At 36.8% G+C, this 18,909-nt stretch overlaps 1 protein-coding gene across 1 annotated transcript in view; it reads left to right on the top strand.

Moving 5' to 3' along the window:
• STAG1 (STAG1 cohesin complex component) overlaps window positions 1–18,909 on the top strand; it is a 425,011-nt gene that overhangs the window by 117,452 nt on the left and 288,650 nt on the right. Inside the window, exons 2-3 of the mRNA XM_060011307.1 lie at window positions 9,532–9,649; window positions 16,241–16,343. Of these exons, the coding sequence (XP_059867290.1) occupies window positions 9,621–9,649; window positions 16,241–16,343 (132 nt within the window). The 5' untranslated portion in view covers window positions 9,532–9,620. The remainder of the gene's footprint in view (window positions 1–9,531; window positions 9,650–16,240; window positions 16,344–18,909) is intronic.

The raw sequence follows: 18,909 nt of genomic DNA, 5'->3' as shown, positions 1-18,909 counted from the left end.
TTTTTTTCTTTATTCTGCTCTGCAGTAGTTATTTCCACTATTTTATCTCCAGGTCACTTATCCGTTCTTCTGCCTCAGTTATTCTGCTATTGATCCCATCTAGAGTATTTTTCATTTCATTTATTGTGTTGTTCATCATTGTTTGTTTCATCTTTAGTTCTTCTAGGTCCTTGTTAAATGTTTCTTGCATTTTGTCTATTCTATTTCCAAGATTTTGGATCATCTTTACTATCATTATTCTGAATTCTTTTTCAGGTAGACTGCCTATTTTCTCTTCATTTGTTAGGTCTGGTGGGTTTTTTCTTGGTCCTTTATCTGCTGTGTGTTTTTCTGTCTTCTCATCTTGCTTATCTTACTGTGTTTGGGGTCTCCTTTTTGCAGGCTGCAGGTTCGTAGTTCCCGTTGTTTTGGGGATGTTTTTGTATGTCCTCAGTGGCTAAGGTTGGTTCAGTGGGTTGTGTAGGCTTCCTGGTGGAGGGGACTAATGCCTATGTTCTGGTGGTTGAGGCTGGATCTTGTCTTTCTGGTGGGCACGTCCACGTCTGGCGGTGTGTTTTTGGGTGTCTGTGGACTTATGATTTTAGGCAGCCTGTCTGGGTGGGGTTGTGTTCCTGTCTTGCTAGTTGTTTGGCTTAGGGTGTGCAGCATTGTAGCTTGCTGGTCGTTGAGTGAAGCTGGGTGCTGGTGTTGAGATGGAGATCTCTGGGAGATTTTGGCCGTTCGATATTATGTGGAGCTGGGAGGTCTCTTGTGGACGAGTGTCCTGAAGTTGGCTCTCCCACCTCAGAGGCACACTCCTGACTCGTGGCTGCAGCACCAAGAGCCTTTCATCCACACATCTCAGAATAAAAGCGAGAAAAAGTAGAAAGAAATAAGCCAAAATAAAATAAAATAAAGTAAGGTAAAATACAATAACACTTATTCAGAAAAAAAGTTTTTTAAATAGTTTAAAAAAAAAAAGGACGGATAGAACCTTAGGACAAATGGTGAAAGCAAAGCTATACAGACAAAATCTCACACAGAAGCATACACATACACACTCACAAAAAGAGGAAAAGGGGAAAAATAATAAATCTTGCTCTCAAAGTCCACCTCCTCAATTTGGGATGATTCGTTGTCTATTCAGGTATTCCACAGATGCAGGGTACATCAAGTTGATTGTGGTGCTTTGATCCGCTGCTTCTGAGGCTGCTGGTAGAGATTTCCCTTTCTCTTTTTTGTTCTCACAGCTCCTGGGGCTGAGCTTTGGATTTGGCCCGTCCTCTGGGTGTAGGTCACCGGAGGGCGTCTGTTCTTCGGTCAGACAGGACGGGGTTAAAGCAGCAACTGCTTCGGGGACTCTGGCTCACTCGGGCTGGGGATAGGGAGGGGTACGGAGTGCGGGTTGAGCCTGCGGCGGCAGAGGCCAACGTGACGTTGCACCAGCCTGAGGTGCGCCGTGTGTTCTCCCGGGGAAGTTGTCCCTGGATCCCGGGACCCTGTCAGTGGTGGGCTGCACAGGTTCCCCGGAAGGGGGGTGTGGATAGTGACCTGTGCTCGCACACAGGCTTCTTGGTGGTGGCAGCAACAGCTTTAGCCTCTTATGCCCGTCTCTGGGGTCCGCGCTTTTAGCCACGGCTCGCGCCTGTCTGTGGAGCTCCTTTATGCAGTGCTCTTAATGCCCTCTCCTTGCGCACTAGGAAACAAAGAGGGAAGAAAATGTCTCTTGCCTGTTCGGCAGGTCCAGACTTTCCCCCAAACTCCCTCCCGGCTAGCTGTGGTGCACTAACTCCCTGCAGGCTGTGTTCATGCCGCCAACCCCAGTCCTCTCCCTGCGCTCTGACCAAAGCCCGAGCCTCAGCTCCCAGACCCGCCTGCCCTGGCGGGTGAGCAGAGAAGCCTCTCGGGCTGGTGAGTGCTGGTCAGCACCGATCCTCTGTGCAGGAATCTCCCCGCTTTGCCCTCTGCACCCCTTTTGCTGTGCTGTCCTCCACGGCTCTGAAGCTTTCCCCCTCCGCCACCCGCAGTCTCCACCCGCGAAGGGGCTTCCTAGTGTGTGGAAACCTTTCCTCCTTCACAGCTCCCTCCCACTGGTGCAGGTCCCGTCCCTATCCTTTTGTCTCTGTTTATTCTTTTTTCTTTTGCCCTACTCAGGTACGTGGGTACTTTCTTTCCTTTTGGGATGTCTGAGTTCTTCTGCCAGCGTTCAATAGGTGTTGTGTAGGAGCAGTTCCACGTGTAGATGTATTTCTGATGTATCTGTGGGGAGGAAGGTGATTTCCGCATCTTACTCTTCCGCCATCTTCCCAGAAGTCCCTAGTTGTCTTATATATTCTTTCTTGCCCAATTCCTCTATCACTGCTTTTGTTTGTGTTTGATTTTTTTCTCGTGTACCATTTTCATGTTTTAAATATTTTAAATTATTTTCTTAGTAATCATCCTGGTGATCAGAATTAATATCTTAACATTTATAAAAATTTAGTTTGAAATGATAGTAACTTGGTTTTTATTCATTTATTCAGGCATACCTCAAATGCATTGCGGGTTTGGTTCTAGGCCACTGCAGTAAAGCAAACATCACAGCAAAGTGAGTCACTTGAGTTACTGTAGTCTGTTAAGTATTCATTAGCATTATGTCTTAAAAAACTATGTACATACCTTTATGTACATACATAAAAAACACTTTATTGCTAAAAGGTGCTAACTATCATCTGAGCCTTCGTTGACTTGTAGTCTTTTTGCTGGAGGAGGGTCATGCCTCAGTGTTTATGGCTGCTGAAGGCTGGAGTGACTGTGACAATCTCTTAAAATAAGACAACAGTGAAGTTTGCCATATTGGTGGACTCTTCCATTCATGAATGAATTTCCTGTAGCATACAGTGCTGTTTGAGATCATTTTACCCGTAATAGAACTTTTTTCAAAATTGGAGTCAGTCCTCTTAAACCCTGCCAGTGCTTTATCAATTAGGTTTGCATAATATTCTAAACTGTTTGTTGTCATTTCAGCAGTCTTATCAGCATCTTCACCAGGAGTAGATTTCATCTCAAGAAACTACTCTCTTTGCTCATACCTACGAAGCAATTCTCATTTGTAAAAGTTTTTATCATGAGAATAGTAGTAATGCTGTCACATATTCAGACTGCACTTTTAATTCTAGTTCATTGCTATTTCACTACACCCACAGTTCTTTCCCCCACTGAAAACTTGAACCCCTCAAAGTCATCCATGAGGGTTGGAATCAACTTCTTGCAAACTCCTGTTTATGTTCATGTTTTGATCTCTTTCCATGAATCACAAACGTTACTAATGGCATCTAGAATGCTGAATCTTTTCCATGTTTTCAACTGACCTTGTCCAGGTTCATCAGAGGAATCACTAACTATGACAGCTACAGCCTTATGAAGTGTATTTGTTAACTAATGAAAGTTGAACAGTGAAATGACTCCTGTGGGTTGCAGGTTGGATGCTGTGTCAGGAGGTGTGAAAGCAACATAATTCTCACGGTGCATTGTTAGCAGAGCTCTTGGGTGATCAGGTGCATTGTCAATGAGCAGTAATATTTTGAAAGGAATCTTCTGAGCAGTAGATCTCAAGAGTAGGCTTAAAATATTCACTAAACCATGTTATAAACAGATGTGTTGTCATCCGGGCATTGTTTTTCCATTTCTAGAGCACAGGCAGAATAGATATAGTGTAATTCTTAAGGGCCCTAGGATTTTTGAAATAATAAATGAGCACTGGCTTCAGTTTAAAGTCAGTAGCTACCTTAGACCCTATAAAGAAAGTATGCTTGTTTTTTGAAGCTTTGAAGTCAGGCACTGACTTCTCTCTACCTATGAAAGTCCTAGATGTCATCTTCTTCCAAAGTAATGCTGTTTTTTCTACATTGAAAATCTTTTGTTTAGTGTAGGCACCTTAATTACTTATTTTAGCTAGATCTTCTGCATAATTTGCTTCAGTTTCTACATCACCATTTGCTGCTTTACCTTGCACTTTTATGTTATGGAGACAGCTTCTTTCCTTAAGCCTCATGAACTAGCCTCTGCTAGTTTCATACTTTTTTTCTGCAGCTTCCTCACTTGTCTTAGCTTTTGTAGGGTCTTGCTCTGGATTAGACTTGGACTTACGGGAATGTTGTAACTGATTTGATCTTCTATCTAGATTCCTAAGACTTCCTCATATCAGCAATAAGCTGTTTTGCTTTCTTATCATTCATGTGTTCACTGGAGTAGCATTCTCAATTTTCTTTAAGAACTTTTTCTTTGCAGTTACAACTTGGCGAACTGCTTGGTGCAAGAGGCCTTGCTTTTTATCTGTCTCAGGTTTTGACGTGCCTTCTTCGCTAAGCTTAATCATGTCTAGTTTTTGATTGAAAGTGAGAGACATACAATTCTTCCTTTGACTTGAACACATAGCGGCCATTGTGGGTTTATTAATAGGCCTAATTTCAATATTGTTATGTATCCAGGAATAGGGAGGGCCATGGAGAGGGAGAGAGACAGAGGAATGGCCAATCAGTGGAGCAGTCGTAACACACACAACATTTATCAATTATGTTTGCTGGCTTATGTGGATGTCATTCATGGCATCCTAAAACAATTATGATAGTAACATTGCTGATCACAGATTACCATAGGACACATAATAATAATATGAAAAGTTTGAAATATTGGGAAATTATCAAAATGTGACAAAGAGACATGAAATGAGCAAGTGCTGTTGGAAGAATGACAGTGATAGACTAGCAGGGTTGCCACAAAACCTTAAATTTGTAAAAAATGCAATATCTTTGAAGCTCATAAAGCAAAGTGCAATAAAATGAGGTGTACCTGTAATAACTTGTAAAATTTTGCTCCCATCCCCATCCCTCACTTATATTATTGTTAATAAATTACATCTTTTGATTCAAAGAAATGGAAAGATGGATTGGATTGGAAGAATTAATATTGTTAAAATGCCCATACATTTTGGACAAAGAAATCTACAGATTTAATTCAATTCATATCAAAATATCCATGACATTTTTCATAGAACTAGAACAAATAGTCCTAAAATTTATATGGAACTGCAAAAGACCCAGAATTGCCAAAGCAATCCTGAGGAAAATGAACAAACCATAACCCTTCCAGACTTCAGACTATACTACAAAGCTACAATATCTTATAATAATGTATAATGGAAAATAATCTGAAAAAATGGTATAACTGAATCACTTTGCTGTACACCTGAAACAAACACAATATTGTAAATCAACTATATTTCAATTAAAAATTAAACTGTATCTTTATACATTGTGTGTTCATTAACATAGGTATATAAATACTATTTTATTACTTTTAAATCATAAAGGAAACAAATACAGGAATTACAAACGAAAAATAAAATAATACTGGCTTCTATATTTACCTGTGTAGTTAATTTTTCCAGTGTTCTCCTTTTTTTCTGTGGCTTCAAGTTTTGTTTATTCTTTATTTCTGCATGAAGGAGTTCCTTTAGTGTTTCTCGTAGGGCAGGGCAGGTCTAGCAACAAACTTCCTCAGTTTTTATTTTTCTAGGAATGTTTTAATTTCTCTGCCATTTTTGAGTGATAGTCTGCTGGGTATAGAATTCTTATTTGACAGTTTTTTTTTCAGCATTTTAGATATGTCATCCTACTGTCTCCTGGCTTTCATGATATTTAATGAGAAATTGGCTGTTAGTCTTACTGTGGATTCTGTGCATTACTTGTATATAATGAGGTGGATTGTTTTTGTTCTTCCTTCAAGATTCTTTCATCTCTGGCTTTTACAGTTTAACTATACAGCTGACTTTTGAATCACACAGGTTTGAACTGCACCTTTCCACTCTTACACAGGTGTTTTTCAACAAAAACTAAAATACTACACAGTCTGTGGTTAGTTGAGCACTGATGTGGAACCACGGATACGGAGGGCTGACTATAAAGTTATTTGTGGATTTTTGACTGTGCAGGGAGTCAGTACCCCTAACCCTGGTGTTGTTCAAGGGTAAACTATAGCTTTATCTGTGTGACTCTTTAAAATTTTTTTTAAAAATTTAAAGATTATCTTCCATTTACAGTATTACAAAATGTTAGCTATATTCCTCATGTTGTATGATACATCCTTGAGCCTATCTTACACCCAATAGCTTGTACCTCCCACTCCCCCACCTCTATATTGCCGACCCAAACCCCACCCCTATCCCCACCCCCACCCCCGCCCACTGGTAACCACTAGCTTGTTCTCTATATCTCTGTGTGTGACTCACTTCTGAGTTTCTCCTACTTGGAGTTCATTTACCTTCTTGATTGTGTAGATTTCTGTATTTAACTTTAAATTGGTAAGTTTTTTGCCATTGTGTCTTCAGATATTCTTTCTACCCCTTTCTGTTGATATACTTTTGGAAGTCTGTTTTCTCTGGAAGTCAGACTTCAATATCTGGGCTTACATGGAGATGATTTGTGTGAAATTCTTTTTTGTTGTTGTTAATGGGTCATATTTTCACATTTCTTTGTATGCCTTTTGATTTTGTTTTGGTTGTTTTTTAAAAACTGGACATTTTGAATATTACAGTTTTGTAATACTAGATTCTCCTCTCCTCCTCATGCTTTACTGTTGTCTTTTCAAGGGCTGCAGTCATTTCTTTATTTACTTTTTTCTAAACTGTTTTCTCAAGGACTGTATTCCTTGTCATGTGTGGTTACTGAAATTTTGTTGTCTGGGTGTTTAGCAGTGATCTTCCAGATTTCCTTAGTTAATGGGAGTTGGAAAAATGTAATTTCTTGTTTTTTTGCAGATTGTCTGTTAGCTGAGGTACTTCTTCAGAGGTTAGGCAGGCTACCTACAGCTTTGCCTTAGTATTCACCTTGTGCTTGCACAGAGAGCAAAGATCAGCTAGAGTTGCAAGCCTGTGCCCCTCAGGTCTTCTCTAAGAATTCATCCACCCCTGGGCATTCAAGTAGCAGTCTACATTTCCTAGTATGTGTGATATCCCTTTGAAGTACTTATTCTTCAAATATTTTAACTCCTCTGCCTTTTTATTTTGAGGCTTTTTAGATTGTCTGTTATTTATGTAATCCATTGTCTTGCCCCTGGCAACTACTTTTATTGTCTGTCTTTAAATCTTTTTGAAAGATGATACTCTTTCAAAAAAAAAGGGAAGCCCTTCAAAACACTCTGCCACAGTTTTTGAGATCGGGTCCATGGTGTTCCCTTTGGCACCAGCAAGCCATACTAGTAACTCTGTCTGCTGTCCCTGTGGGCACCATAGAGTTGGGGGAGGGGAGACGGCATACAGGTAAGCAAAAATACTATTGTGCTCTCTTATCAAATAAAATAGACTGTTAGGCACTTCTCTCTTTGTTATACGTTTTTATTAGATTACAGATGTCCATAAAAGATGTCTTGTCATTTTTTTTTTTTGGTAGGCTAAGAGTTGCTTCATTGGAGGGCCTCATTCTTGAGGTTTCTTACTCCTCCATTTTCCATGACATCATTTCTTTTTTTCATTTTTGAAAGATTGATAATTCAGTGTTCATGGTTTTTTCCTCTCCACTCATCAGTTTTATTCCATTGTCTTTCACCTTACATAGTTTCTACCAAAAAGTCTGATAAAATTTTTTGTTTTTCTGTGTGTGAGGAATTATGTTTTTTTAGCTTCCTTTTGAATTCTCTTTCATTTTTAGCAATATTATATTTTAGATATTATTCTTGGGAATTCTCTGGTCTTCCATCTGTGTTTTAATGTCAAATTATTTTTGGAAAGTTCTCCTGTGCTATCTCTTCAAATATTTATTTTGCTTTGATCTTTCTCTCTCCTTCTGGAATTCTAGTTATACCTATGTTATTCTATTAGGTATTGTGCCATGGCCTGTCTTGGATGCTCTCTTTTGTCCCACTTCCTCCGCTACTTTTTTTTTTTTTTGATAAACTTTATTTTTTAGAGAAGTTTTATGTTCACAGTAGAATTGAACAGAAGGTAGAGAGATTCCCCCTATAACCCCTGTTCCCACATACATATAGCCTCTCCCACTATTAACATCCCACATTACAGTGGTATGTCTGTTACAATCAATGAACCTATGTTGACATTATCACCTAGTGTCTGTAATTTACATTAGGGTTCACTCTTTGTGTTATATATTCTATGGTTTTTGATAAATGTACAGTTAGATGTACCCACCATTCTTGTATCATACAAAATATCTTCTCTGCCCTAAAAATCTTCTGTGCCCACTTAGTCATCTCTCCTACCCCATAACTTCTGGCAGTCACTGATATTTTTACTGTCTCCATAGTTTTGCCTTTTCCAGAATGCCATATTGTTCAAATCATATAGTATGTAGTGGTTTCAGATTGGCTTCTTTCAGTTAGTAATATGCATTTGAGCTTTCTTTGTGTCTTTTCCTGGCTTGATAGCTCATTGCTTTTAAGTGTTAAATAGTATTCCATTGTCTGCATGTACCACAGTTTATTTATCCATTCACCTCTTAAAGGACACCTTTCTTTCCTGTTTTGGCAATTTTGAATAAAACCGCTGTAAACATCTTTGTGCAGGCTTTTATGTAGACATAAATTTTCAGTTCATTTGGGTAAATACTAAGGAGTGTGCTTGTTGGTAGTACTGGTTGATTGTAGTCTGTGTATTCTGGCATATTCATTTTATTCTAAAGTAATTTTCAAAAGACCTGAATAGACATTTTTCTGAAGAAGGTATATAAATGACCAAAAGCTACATGAAAAGGTATTCAACATCACTAGTCTTCAGGGAAATGAAAATCAGAGCCATGATGTATCACTTCACACCTTTGTTAGGATGGCTTTTATCAAAAAGTTAAGAGATATATTCTGGTTGAGGATGTGGGCAGAATGGAACCCCTTCACTGTTCGTGCAAATGTAAACTGGTAAAGCCTCTGGAAAACAGTATGGAGGTTCCTCAGATAATTAAAAACTACCATATTACATAGCAATCCCACTTCTGGGTATATATCCAAAAGAAATGAAATCATTATCCCAAAGAGATAGATGTACTCCCATGCTCATAGCACCATTATTCACCATAACCAAAATATGGAAACAACCTTATGTGTCCATGGATGTATGAGTAAAGAAAACTTGTTGTGTCTATGTGTGTGGAATCACTTATATGTGGAATCTTGAAGCGGGGGTGGGGAATTTGTAGAAAAGTGGTTGCCGGGGCCAAGTGGTAGGGGAAATAGGGAGAGGCTGGTTAAAGGGTACAAACTTTGTTATAAATGAATATTGTCTGAGGATCTAATGTATAATATAGTGACTATAGTTGATAACACTGTTTTGTGTAATTGAAATTTGCTAAGAGAGTAGAACTTACTGAATGTTGGGACCAAAAAAAAAGGAAAAGTAAATATGTGAGGTGGTGGATTTGTTAATTAACTCAATGGGGGAAGCCCTTCATAATGTATCCATATATCAAATCATCCCGCTGTAAGTAACAGTTTCATTTGTCAACTGTACCTCAGTAAAGCTGGAAAAAATAATTTCTTTCTTCCTTTCTTTCTTTCTTTTTATTTTAGTTAAAAGGATTACCTTTGAGGTTATTTTGAAAGTTTTGAGTTGTACAGCACTTGATTCTTTGCTCCATTGTGGAAAGAGCTTTACAGCAATGATTACTTCAGAGTTACCAGTGTTACAGTAAGTATTATAGCTTTCTTTTTATTTTTTTAAAATGCATGTAACACTTTCCTGTATCAAAATGCTCTCATTAATAAGACATCAAATATGTTCTCTGATAGTTGGGTAATATGTTTGAAGTAAAAGAACTATCAGAGGATGTAATTACTATATCCATCTATAGCCCTTGCATCATAATGTCAGCATGTTCTGTGTTACTGAACAAAAAACATGTTACACTGTCTTATATTAGGAGTCAGCAAACTATGAACATGGGCCAATCTGGCATGCTGACTGTTTTTGTAAATAAAGTGTTATTGGAATAGAGTCACACTGATTCCTTTGCAGACTGTTTATGACTATAAGTTGTAATAGAGAATGAATTAATCTGCAGAGCATAAATATTTTGTTTGACGATTTACAGAGAAAGTTTGTAGACCTCTATCTTGTATCACACTGTGTGTCTAACCCTCTCACCCCCATGCCAGAACTTCTTTTCCCTGAGATTGAGATTGTGACTGGTGAGTCCTTGGCATTTCTGGTGGCATCTCATTATTAGATTTTTTTAGGGTTGTAGGACAGATCTAGAATTTGATCTTATTATGAATTCTTTGGGAGATGTGATCAGGGTAATGGCAGATACTTTTCTTTTTATACGTGTCATTAAGCTACAAATTAGGAATCTGCATACTGTGATCCTTTATGATAACAGTGCTTTAGATATAATGAAAGTGACCAACAGTATATGTAATTATTTATATGTTTTTATAGTCCCAGATCATTTATATGTGTCTTCTCCAAGAGACTGTAGTCACCTTCCAGTGGTCTCCTGGCCTACTGTTTTTCCTCTGGAGCTCTAAGACAAAAAGCTATCCAAATTACTTTACGTGCTAAAAACCCATCAATACCTACCCTCCTTTGTTTGTCCAAATATAGGAGATACAAGCCCTTTCTATTTACTTAACTTCAAGCCTCTTTATTAGCCTTAACTTGAACATAATACCAAGTGTGGAGGTCTCCATATAGTATTTGTTCTTTGTATTTTTGTTTTTCTTAATTCTGCCTGCAATGCCTATGTGTATCTTTCCTTACCTGGCCATCTTGGTAGTCCTGTGGGTCTTGGCTAAAGTATGCCTCCAGCAAAGCTCCTCTGACTCCTCAAAGTTGGGTAGGTTCCCTCCTGTGCTCCTGTCATACTCTACCCTTTTTTTAATAGTATCATACTTAACATAATGTTTTATAACGCTTTCTTATTGTTTTTGTCTGAACTTTGTACCTTTGTGCTTTATTATTTTTTTTCTTTATTTTTTTTTTGTGGTACGTGGGCCTCTCACTGTTGTGGCCTCTCCCGTTGCGGAGCACAGGCTCCGGACATGCAGGCTCAGCAGCCATGGCTCACGGGCCCAGCTGCTGCGCGGCATGTGGGACCTTCCCGGACTGGGGCACGAACCCCTGTCCCCTGCATCGGCAGGCGGACTGTCAACCACTGTGCCACCAGGGAAGCCCTGTGCTTTATTTTTGTATGGCCAGCTCCTAGCACACTGCTGGGTATTAGGCACACCCTTTGTAAAATATCTCTTTGATTAAATATAAAACATAGGTTGTATTTAAATAGATTATATTTAACAAGCGATTGCATGGGCATGATAGTATTTAACATGTTTTGTGGATAACTGTATTTTTCATAAAAATGTAAACTTTTAATACGATAATGGACAGTAGTGATCTGCGAGATGGGTAAATGAAATTTGCTTTTAATCTGTCAGCTGGAGATGTACTCTTGGTGAAGTTGAGATCTAAGAAGCATTTATTGAGTACATAAAACAATTTTCTGAGGATATTATCTTCATCGATCCATCTAACTATACCATGTCTACATTGTAGAGGAAAGGAAACATGATATGTCTGTTAGTATTGGTAAACTTCAGTTTCTGTCATTTGTAAAGTGAAGATAACATATTGGCAATTAATTTCTAAAGTCTCTTCAAAAACAGACAAATCTTTTGATCCCATGATTGTTAATGTTGTGTTCAGTAGTGATTTTTCTAATTGAGATACTAGAAAGGTCACTCTAGTGAATGACCTTATTATTTCTTGGCTTGCTTAGTCATTATAATGACAAATGAATTTGTTACCTTAGCGTGTTTACTGTTGGGTTGGCCAAAAAGTTCGTTCACATTTTTCCGTTACATTGTTGGAAAAACCCGAATGAACTTTTTGGCCAGCCCAATATTAAGCATCATCAGATATTGTCAATTACCACATATTATATATTCCACCAAATGTTGTAGTACAAGGAACTGTGTTAAGCTCTGGGGAGAAAGAGCAAGTGGAAAAGACTCAGTCCTTGTTGCCATGAAGCTTATATAGATAGATATTAATCAAATAATCACAAATGTATGGATTTAAACTGCCCTTGGTGCTATGAAGGTAAGATAGAGGATTTTATTAGAACTTTAACACATGCCTTGATTTAGTCTACTTTTCTAAGGAAGAGACATGATTCTTAAACCTGAAGTGGAGGGAATTTGGGGGAAGAAGAAGGGATCAGGGTGTTAATTCCAGACTTAAGGAATGGCATGTGCAAAGACCCTGAGGTAGGAGGAATCATGGTATGTTTGAGGGACTGAAATAAAGCTGTTTGTTATTTTTCTTTTTTCAGGATTGAGGATGGAGAGTGGTGTGAAATAAGGATTGCAAGTAGGGTAGGGCTGTATCATACAGGGACCTGGTAGGTCTTATATTAAGAATTTTGAGGTTTTTATCCCCTAGAAGCAGTAGGAAACCACTGTAGGGTTTTAAGCATGGGATATATATATATAATAAGATATACACTATGAAAATCACTGTTAGTACAGTATAGCGATTAGATTGGAAGTGGCAACAGAAGAAGCAAGGAGTCCTATTAGGTGAAAGGTGTTGCAGTGTCCAGGCCAGGGATGATAACAACTTGAACTAAAATGATTACAGAGGAAATGGAGAGAGGAAGACAGAATTTAGAGAGTTTTAGGGAGCAAAAAAAATCATTTATAAGGTTCGATCTGATTCTTCCATTCTCTTCTTTTATGTCCGATAGTCTTATAAATGTGCTTTTTGTAGAGCAGTTGGTTGACGTTTGAATTTGCATACTCCAGCATTCTCTGTCTAATCTAGAGAGAGATTTGTTGATGTGTAATAAGAATTAATTAGAATTAATGTGCAAGGACAGTTGTTACAGCTCTGTTTGTGATAGCTTAAAAGTAGAGACAATCTAAGTGCTCATAGATAGGGAATGTATTATGGAGTACCATTCAGGAATCCTATGTATTTGTATGGAAAATTCCTATTAATTTAAATTTTAAAAATTAAAATATATTGTTTTGTATTTATGTATATATGTACCAGAACATAAATATTTATGACAGAGTATTGATGAAACTGTAAATAATCTTGTTCTGCAGATTGAGGTTCAGAGTTAGGGTATGGTGAAGTGAAACTCTTCCTTGTATTCTTATATCTTCTCTTGCTTGAAATTAAAAAACAAAAATTTATGTATCAGATTCTAATAAACAAATAAATGTACATATATATACTAATTGGAGTATGTTAGTTATCTGTTGGTAATAGCTGTCACCTTCTTAGCTGGCTGAAGTTTGCGGAATTAGAAGACAATTGTACTTTTTTCTTTTGTTAGTAAACTATATTGCTCAAGGTTAAATTAATTTCACTGATGGGTCACATATTATATGATGGAACCAACCTGCTTTCGTAGTTGCCTGGAGATTTCAGTAAGCATCAAAAGCACTAGTGTATTCTGTCCACGTAAGAGAAATACAAAACATATTATTTGCATTCTAGTATCCTGCTGTGGAGATAGAGAATTCACGTTTACCTTGAGATCTAAGTGGACCCTGCCACTTGCTAGTTGTGTAAATATGGACAAGATGATCAAGTTTCCAGATCTTTTGTTTCCTCATCTGTAAAATTGGGACAGCAGTATGTTTTCTTACAAGGTTTTGTGCATATTTATTCTAGATAATGTATATAAACCAGCACACAGTATATGCTAAACAGTCTATTTGGACTGTAGTGAGGAGAAAAAGCAGAATGATTTATTGTTCTTTAGTAGAAATGAATAAGATCAACTAGATCAGTGATTGAAAAACTTACTGATAGTGGCTCAGAAGCCTGTTTTTTTTTTTGGCGGTACGCGGGCCTCTCACTGTTGTGGCCTCTCCCGTTGAGGAGCACAGGCTCCAGACGCGGAGGCTCAGTGGCCATGGCTCACGGGCCCAGCTGTGGGCTCTTCCCGGACAGGGGCACGAACCCATGTCCCCTGCATCGGCAGGCAGACTCTCAACCACTGCGCCACCAGGGAAGCCCTCAGAAGCCTGTTTTTATAAATATTATTGGACCACAGCAACATCCATTCATTTACGTTTTATCTATGGCTGCATTCATGCTATGGTCCCAGAGTTGAGTAGTAGATACAGAGCCATTAAGACCCCTAAGCCTAAAATATTTATTATATAGCCCTTTAAGAAAATGTTTGCTGACCCTTGGACTAGATCAATATTACTTATAGTTTTAAATACCAGATTACCTTTGAAGATTTGCAAGCAGAGAAGGAACATGATATGAGAATATTAGTGACAGTAGTGTGTAGAGTGTCTTGGACAAGGGGAATAGTAGAAGCAGGGAGGTAAGTTGTGATTAATTCAGGAAGTTGTGATTATGGTAATAATCATGAAAAGAATGAGAGACTGAGTTAGTATACAGAGGACAACTCAGGAGGACTTTAACTGATGGCACAAAAGGAAGACTGATGTGATTATAGGAATTTGAGTAAGACAATAACAAATTTATATAACAAAGCACACTTGGGCATTAACTTACTAAATCAGTTAACCAGTGGTATTACCATGAACAGAGAGCTAGAAATAGTCAGAATTGGACTTAATTTTATATGTGTTATTTGGTGAATTTGAGGTGGCATGCAAAGAAGCATGTTACATGTGCAGTTGAAAATCTTGAATTACAGATAGTTAGGTCTGTGATAATATACTGAAGTCATTTGCATAAAAGTTACACATCGAGTGGATGAGCTCTCCAAGAGAGGGTAGTTTAAAGGGAGAAGAGCAAACAGTAATGAAATGAGCTTTGAGGAATCAACACAAGGAGGGAATGGAACTAAGAGCCTTCAGTGGTGCAGTTTCAGTAAGTTGTGAGTTGAGCTTACCCTTACTTCTATTTGCTTTGTACCCTTCCTGCTATTTGCAGTTTTATGCAGATCCTTTATACAGTTAGTAATGTAGAACTCAGTGAGGATGTTTTTGTTAATACTATCTATACCTTTTTAGTGCCATGCTGGGGCCAGCCTGTACTGGCCTGGAGAGCTGAATATTAAATTTCCAGGAATTTTGTGACCTCGTTCAGTATAACATAGCCATTATAAAAAGTTAAATTATGCAAACTTAAAATTAATTAAATCATGTTAAAAACAAAAGTAATAAATACTCAAAACTCATCATTTCCTAATTATTTTACATCCTACTATTTTCTGTGTTCTTGAGGTTTTTATTTACACCTATTATTGTATGTATGGTGGAAATACTTTTTAGTAGTGTACTGCTACTGTTAATTACTTCTCAACTCTGTATTTGGTGATGTCACTTTGGTAGTTTGAATTTGGCTGCGGGGGGAGCATTCACATTATGAAAACCAGCAAACGCTACACATCAGGGCTCAGTTTATTGTTTTGTTGTTTGTAGACTCAATAAAGTGATGGAGAAATTGTTAATAACAGATTAAACTTAAAGGTGTATCAAGTCTATAGTCATTACATTATGATACCACAAAAAATTGAGGACGTATCCTTCTAGTGTTTGAGAACTATTATGTATTCCGTTCAGTAAAAATGTTGCTCCCAACATTGACCAATTAGTGAAGTTCCCACAAATGTCTTTGTCATTTCATTTGCATTCTATTCATTAAAGTGAACAAAGATATCAACTGTCTTTCATGTCAAAACCCTATTTGTTCATCAGTTGCAACCATAGGGTAGCTAGGGATACAAGAGTTTGGCAAAATTATCAAAATCATTTTATATGAATCAATTAGCTGGATAGAATTTACAATAAAGAATATTGTGCATTTTATTATTCTTTGTAAGTTGCATGCTATGCATCCTTTATATTGTTAACATTTCTAATAATTTATGCATATATTTTTTGAAGAGCCAGTTGTTAAACATTGACCAGCACACTTTTATTATTTTATAAAATAAATAAAATTTCTTCCAAGCTTTTGTCTTTTTTATATTGAAGAATTAGTCTTTTGCAATTGTTATTTTGCATTTATATGTTGTATAGCAGCTGCCATTTCCACAGTCATTTCCTTGTCTGTATTTCTCTATTTGGGGAATCATTTTATTCAGTGTTATGTGATATTAGCAGGGAGGGTAACATTTTCAATTTGCTAAAGATTTTTTCTGAAAGTGGAAGTATAAACCACTTCTAATCAGCCATATGTGTACATATAGCAGGAGGTAAGGAAACCAGTGGAACAGAGCTGCATTATAAATATGTATATATTATTAATTTGTTCACTAAAATAATATATCATATTTTCTAGGGATTCAACTAATGAAACTACTGCCCATTCTGATGCTGGCAGTGAACTTGAAGAAACAGAGGTCAAAGGAAAAAGAAAAAGGGGTCGACCTGGCCGGCCTCCAGTATGTATATACTTGTCGTCTTTGTTCCTTTAACGGTTACCAAGTAAAGGGGCTTGATATGAGTTGTTAATTCTAGTATTGTTAACACTTTTTCAAATCTCACTGACACATCAGAAATTCTTGGAAACTTTGCTTCATAAATTGGCTTAGTAGTGGTTAGAAAAAGGAAATTAATTATCTTTTCTGCTTTCCATGCTTCTCTTGTAAATAAATGGTGGTCCATGTGAAGGCATTGAGAAGATGATCAACATGGAATGAGGTGTAGTTAGTTATGATTTCTTTGCCTTTTATTTTTAGATGCAACTCAGATTTCCTGTGAGCTCCTAAGTATGCATTTTGGTAGTATTTGGGTCCAGTGTCAGAATATATTCTCATTTATACATGATTGAGAAATTTAGAAAAGCTCTAGGTATCCTTACTTTGAGGTATATCTTTATGTAATCTGAATACACAAGTCGTCATTTAATTGAAGGTGGTATAAACTGTCAGAGACAGTAGTATCAATGTGTCATTGGGTTAAGGCTTGTACTATGTTACACTCACCTTTATGGTGGGATTTGCTATTCATAGTTTTAAAATTTTATTTTATAAAATTTATTATGAAAAATTTTAGCCTCCTTCTCTAGGAGGCATGATAGTATAATAAACCCTCCATATAACTCTTACCTAGCAGTTACCAAGTCATGGCCAGTCTTTCTTTCCCATGTTATTTTGAAGGTCATTCTAGACATAATTCCATCTTTAAATATTTCAGAATATATCCTAAAAGATAAGGGCTTGCTTTCTCTCTTTTTTAAACATCACTCCAATATCATTATCATAATGCAAGATAACAGTATTTTAGTAACATCACTGATTAACACATTTAAAGTTTATAATCATTTCATAAATATTATCTTTTAAAAAATACAGTTTGTAGTTTGAATCATGATCTACTTATTGCAATTGATGGTTATGTTATTTAACCAGTTCTTATATATGTATGTCCTTTGTAGTGACTTAAAATTTTTTTTTATGTTATTGCTGTTCTATCAGTATTTATCTGTTTGCCACAGTCTTCAATTAGCTTCAGTGAAACTCCGTAACTTTTACTTTTACAGGACAATCTAACAACAACAACAAAACGGATAGAAGGATGACTTCTACAGTTTTCTCTACACTTGCTTTTATCCTCCACCTTTATTTAAAGGGAGAAAAATAGTGGAGGAAAAGACATATAGTCACTCTTTATAATCCTTCTTAATTTTTAGAAGTATTTGGTGGTACAGTGTTCCTTAAAAAACATTTTGGGAAAAGTGAAAAAGTCTTGTACTTAGAAGCTGAAGACTATTTTAGTTCCCCTTGCTAGTATGTGATTTTTCTAAGACTATAGGTGAGTTGCATTGCTTTCTCTAGGATTCATAGTTTATAGGTACCAAATTGGAAATAAGACTAAAGTTGCTTGAAGGTTGTAAAATAAACTGCCTACATGATTGCTTACTTGAATTTGTTCCCCTCCAATTAAAATTCTTCACTTGAAGATTCAGATTAAGTGCTGTCTTCTTGAAGAAAACCTTTTTTTTTCCCTTAAAGAGAATTTATCACCCCTTCAGCAGGCTATTGTATTATTTTTTTATAACCTATTTAATTTTGACTTGTCTACAGCTGTATCTTTGTAATATTTTGCTTTCCTGATGCAAAGGAGTCTGTGTATCCAAACGCTTAGCTCTTTTCTGGTTAGAAATTAGATTTTATTTTTAGTGAAATTGCTACTACATAATCTAGCAGGTAAATAGTACATGTTCATCCCATGTTTATACAATTGAAAAAATGTCAGCCTGCATAGGATAGTAGCATTCTAGAGACTTGTATTAGACTTCAGTCTATATTTTCACACTCATTAGTTCACATGGCTAGCTATACTTCCAACTGACTCAGACCTATTTCTTGATCTTGGAAACAACAGAACTTCCTGAGTTTCTGCTCTGGGGTTCGTACTGAGCTGAAGCTTTTTATGTCATTTAATCTTCACACCAATACTAGGAAATAGGTCTTATATGCAGTTTACAAAGTAGAAAACAAAAATAGAAAGTGGTATTTTGCATAAGGTCACAACATTGCATAAGTAGCAAAGCTAGGATTTCAATTGATAACCTACCTCCCAAACTTTCCTCAAGAATGCCAAAATGCCAAGCTGTTAATTAAAATTGAGAGGTATAATTGTCAGAATGATCATATTTGAGTTATTCCACAGTACCTGTTCTGAAGATTGCTTGGACATTTTCTATTGACTGGCTCCATTTTGAACAATTCTAAGTTTTGACTGATACACTCTTTGTTTAGCTATTTTAATATTGTTCATACTTGTTAAGAGGACTTCATGGATCTCTGGTTTTATTAATTTACTCAGTCAAATGAAAACAAATAATATAAGGACCTCTGTTTTGCACAGTATTATTTTCTCTATTTCTAAATTCTTAGGAGACATCTCATCTTTGGTATTTCTTTTCAGTATACTGTTACTTCAGAGAGGTTTGTTTCTTATTAAACCACTCTTATTTTGCAGATGTCCTAATTCATATTTGTT

The sequence above is a fragment of the Delphinus delphis genome, chromosome 4 (genome assembly GCF_949987515.2).
Source record: "Delphinus delphis chromosome 4, mDelDel1.2, whole genome shotgun sequence".
Taxonomy (NCBI): Eukaryota; Metazoa; Chordata; class Mammalia; order Artiodactyla; family Delphinidae; genus Delphinus; species Delphinus delphis.
The sequence above is the reverse complement of the archived record's forward strand: the minus strand, read 5'-3'. Positions and strand labels throughout refer to the sequence as shown.